This window comes from Mesitornis unicolor, unplaced genomic scaffold, assembly GCF_000695765.1.
Source record: "Mesitornis unicolor isolate BGI_N332 unplaced genomic scaffold, ASM69576v1 scaffold38072, whole genome shotgun sequence".
Lineage (NCBI taxonomy): Eukaryota > Metazoa > Chordata > Aves > Mesitornithiformes > Mesitornithidae > Mesitornis > Mesitornis unicolor.
Window position 1 is genome coordinate 23824 of NW_010167792.1, and position 4294 is coordinate 28117.

A 4294-nucleotide genomic window follows, 5' to 3' on the forward strand; every position below is an offset into this window, starting at 1 on the left:
CTGTGCTGTAGGTCTTGCAATGTTTCATTCTTTGACAATCTTAACATTAACTTTTGCATAAGGAGCAAGCCCATCCTATGACTTTCACAGCAAAATACTGATATTTGCTGCTAACATGCCATGTATCCTACCACTGAGATAACAAAGTCATTGTTTCCCTTGAAAGTCCCCATCCATTAACAACGCTTGACCTGCTACCACTGGCAGCACTTGCTTCCAACGACCAATACTGAAACGAGACCTTACCTTAGCTCCAATCTGGTTCCCACACTGGCCAATCTGAAGATGCACAATTTCACGCATTTTGTGTAGCTTAGACCTGTTGGTGGCTACAACCTGACACAGGTTCCTAGTTGCAGTCCCCAGCACAAGCCCTCTTTCTGCTGCTCTATCAGCTACACCCAGTGCAGTCCGCCCCAGGGGCCCTTTTATACTGGTGGGACTGTCGTCACTTAGCCAGCAAGGGGAGTAGCCAGCTCCTCAGGCTGCTCACCAAAGCATTTCACAAGGAGGCAACATGCCTATTCACTGCCTGGGTGTAAGGGCACAGGTACATCACTGGGTGGCTTGGAAGGGCACACACACACCCCCTTATATCTAATTCCAGTTCTCTGTGAAGCAAACTGTGATTCATTAATAGCTGTGCGCATTGCAGATGTGTTTCATTATTTTATGCATAATATATACACATATATATGCATATCTAGAGATTATAGTCAAAAAATGAGCCATCTTAATTTATTAAGTACATGTGTTTCTGCCACATATTTTAAATTCTAACATCATATGAGCCATACAGGACAACATCCATAATAAAAACAATAACAACTTTTGAGCAGGAGCCTCGTAGAATCACAACATTCAGCGCACTGCCAGGCAAACCTGCAGCCCCATAATAAGCATCATTCTCAGTGTCTAACTGCATGAAGGAGAGTTACAGGACCAGTAACAAAAAATACTTTGTAAAACATAAATAGAACACTGCACTTCTCAGTGATATGTGTTCCTTAGACATTTAATAAGAATCCATCGATTTCAGCCAATCTAAAACCTGAATCAACTTGTGGCCAACTGGCACAGATGCTGTGTCTTTCTCTCCTTCTCTCCTTCTCTCTTTCTCTCTCTTCCTTTCTTGCCATTAAAAAATACAGTATTTCTTATATTTCTTATTTGCTTATATTTGAGATCTAGCACTTCAGAACTTGCCAGAAAAATGCTAGAGGTGAAAACCCAGTTCAACTGAAGTCCACCATGTGTGAACTGTTTCACTGCATCAAAGGAAATGATGCAAGGCTGAGCAAAACATGACACAGTCGTGTTGCCTGCTGATAAACAGGACTAATATCACTGAGCAACAGAAACCCAGAACTGACTGTCTTCTGGAAGCTTAGAGCAGTTTTGTTACATGTCAGACGACTGTCAGTGCTTTGCAAGTGTTCCTTTTAAGGATAGGAAAAGGAACTATAATTAGGAAAGTACCTTAAATTATTTTGTATAAAAAGATGACAGTGGAAGGACTTGACTCAATGAACGAAACTATTTTACCACTTTATGTGTTGCTAGAGATAAGGAATCTCTGAGCCTCCATATTGTTCCAAAAGAAAAATCGGCTTATGCCAGACTTCCCCACCACAGATGACTTCCACTTCTTCCACCAGCCACTGGAGGAACAGACAACTGCTCCTAAGACAAAGTTCAGCACCAGAAATGCATTGCAAAAAAAATAGCTAGCAAACACTCCACCATCCTCTGCCAAGCTGCGAGCCGTCCTCAGTAGGGAGCAATAAGAGCAAGACGTTAAATTCAGGTAGATTAATTTTGTTTCCTTAAAACACAATAGTTTTATCGTTTTCCAAAAAATTAATTATTCTCTAAACAGTTTAGTTTAGTCAGCAAGACAATGTAGTAGTTATGTTCCATTGCCACATTGCAGACATTTTCTACAAAGCCAGAGGGTATCTATGACAATTTCCCAATATGAAATCCCAGAACAGTTATTTAGACATTTACTTTTAAATTAAATTTCATTTTATTCCTGCACATGTAATACTTGCTTTCTCCAACTATGCTTAGCTAAAAGTAATAGTGCAATGCTGAGTTGTGTATTCAATCGCTGCACTCTGAACGGTGCTGCATTGACACAACATGTCAGAGGTCTACTGACACTAAATAAATACTACTTAACATATTAAATGTATTCATCTACAGTAGCTGCAACTTATGAAGGGGCTGAAGATGCTAATTCACTGTCCAAAAAATTAGGCAAAATAATTTCAGCGATAAATATACTCACTCAGAGCATCTCAGAAGCAAGGGGGGGGAAAAAGGGAAGGGAGTTACATACAACCACTTAACATTGGTATTGCTCTCGCTAAAAATAGCTCCCTGCAATCATGTGCCTCCTCTGAAGCACTTCCTCATAGCGCCTCAAAAATTATGGCACGACACAAAGTGCCTGAGGTGCTTTGTGAAGCAGAGGTGGTTTTGTGCCTCTCCTCCAACTGCACTTCTGTGAGGCCCCAAGTCTGCCTTTGTCCCACACCTGCGATACGCAAACCTGCTTCTCTGTGGGTTTTGTTTGCAGGCCTGGCAGTGCTGAGCTCTGAGAACCCTCACGCCTGTTAACTGCCGGAGCATGCGTCAGGCACCGCCACTGCCATGTGCCACTGCAGATTAGCGCCAGGAGTGTCACCAAAGCCAGAGGAGACGGGGCGGAAGGGCTGGCTTCCAAGGACTTTTGGCACTGCGGAGATCAGGAAGGAGCAGCCTGGCACTGGGCACAGCCACCACCAGCCTGTCCTGCGGTGCCTGTTATCAGGCTGCCCACCGCTTCCATTGCCTTCAGAGCAGGCCCTAGATACGAAGGCCCTGGCAATAGGCATAAGTCAAGTCCACATGACTTGGTTTTTTTTTTAGTTAGTTTTTGTTGTTGTTTCTGTTTTTCTTTTTGTTGTTGTCACTTTTAAAATGCCACCACAGTACCCACTAGCAACAAATACGTATGAACTGGGTGGCATTCTCCTTTACTAATTTTTCAAATATGGTTTGCTTGGGAGGAACCAGCTTTTCACAGGAGCAGAGAAGATTGTTGAGAAGAAAGCCTATTTGGTTTGAGATAAGCCTGACTACAGGCCCCCAGATAATTTCAGAGGGATCTGTGAATGGTTACCAGACGAGCTGACACGAGTGTCAACTAATCTGGGCTACATTGGGAATGCTACCCAAAAAATGTTGTATTCAGCAAGCAAGGAACATTTTGTATTTTCATTTCAGTTAGTAAGAAAAGCTGTTTAAAGACTGCTGCCCTCTGGCATCATCAGTGTAATGAGTCCTCATGGTGAAACAAATGAACGTTGCTTACAATCAGAGTGGATGACCAAGCAGTTTCTTACCTTTCCATACTGCAGATCTATGACCTGGCAAAACAGGAGATACAGCAGGTGAATTCATCCGCTGGGTAGTGCCCTTCCTTGGGCCCTACTGCCACAACCCCAGTTACTGTTGAGTTTCGATCATTTGACGAACTGCCAAAAAAGGTCAACTGCACAGGAGTCAGGCTCAGTTCTTGCTCTGTTTCTTTTATTGCATTGGTTCTCAGTGCCCCGGTTTCTTTATTCATAATGTAGAGCTAATAAATCTAATGCCTTTTATAAAGAGTGCTGAGAATTAAGGGGGAAAAGCTATGAGGGAAGAACTGGCTGTGGTTTACTAAATCTGTTTACTAAACGTGAAAACACTACCCAACATATGGAAAAAGGACACAAGTAGTCCACCTGCACAGATAAACCTTCTGCAGGAAAATTAGAAAACTATCTTCGCTATTGACTAAATTTTGTGGCACATAATAAAGAATCTTCAGATGTCCTGAACTCTAAAAAGCAGCCTAAAAAATGGACACAGGCCTGTAGTCCTTTGTAAATTGTAGCATAAAAGGGCTTGAGAAATTAAAAACTTGTGACTAGCAAAAAAATCCAGCCAAACAAAAAAGACCAGCCTGCTCCCTCTGTGGAACCACACGACACAATGCTGTGTTAGACCAAGAGTAAAGACCCGCGAAAGCTGGCTCACACAGCGCCTGCATCTGCCTCAGGGTAGAAGTCCTCTGGTTTTAAACCTTCTGTTGACAGCAACGGCGTACCTTGAATCACCACGCTATTTTAGCAGTTTTTAATTTTCCTTTTTTATTTTGAGGGGGAGGATGGGATGTGATCGAAATCTCTTCTTTTTTGAGCGTGAGATGGAGCCTTCACCTGAGGGAAGCAGCTGGGCCCCCGCTTCCCCTGCAGAGCACCGA

The 4294-nt window shown here is 42.9% G+C and overlaps 1 protein-coding gene across 1 annotated transcript in view; it reads right to left on the minus strand.

The window, feature by feature from the left end:
- The window catches only part of TUBB1 (tubulin, beta 1 class VI), a 3449-nt gene extending 3058 nt beyond the window's left edge, over window positions 1-391 (minus strand). The window contains exon 1 of the mRNA XM_010178818.1: window positions 247-391. Within this exon, the coding sequence (XP_010177120.1) occupies window positions 247-303 (57 nt within the window). The 5' untranslated portion in view covers window positions 304-391. The remainder of the gene's footprint in view (window positions 1-246) is intronic.
- Between the last annotated feature and the right edge of the window lie 3903 nt (window positions 392-4294).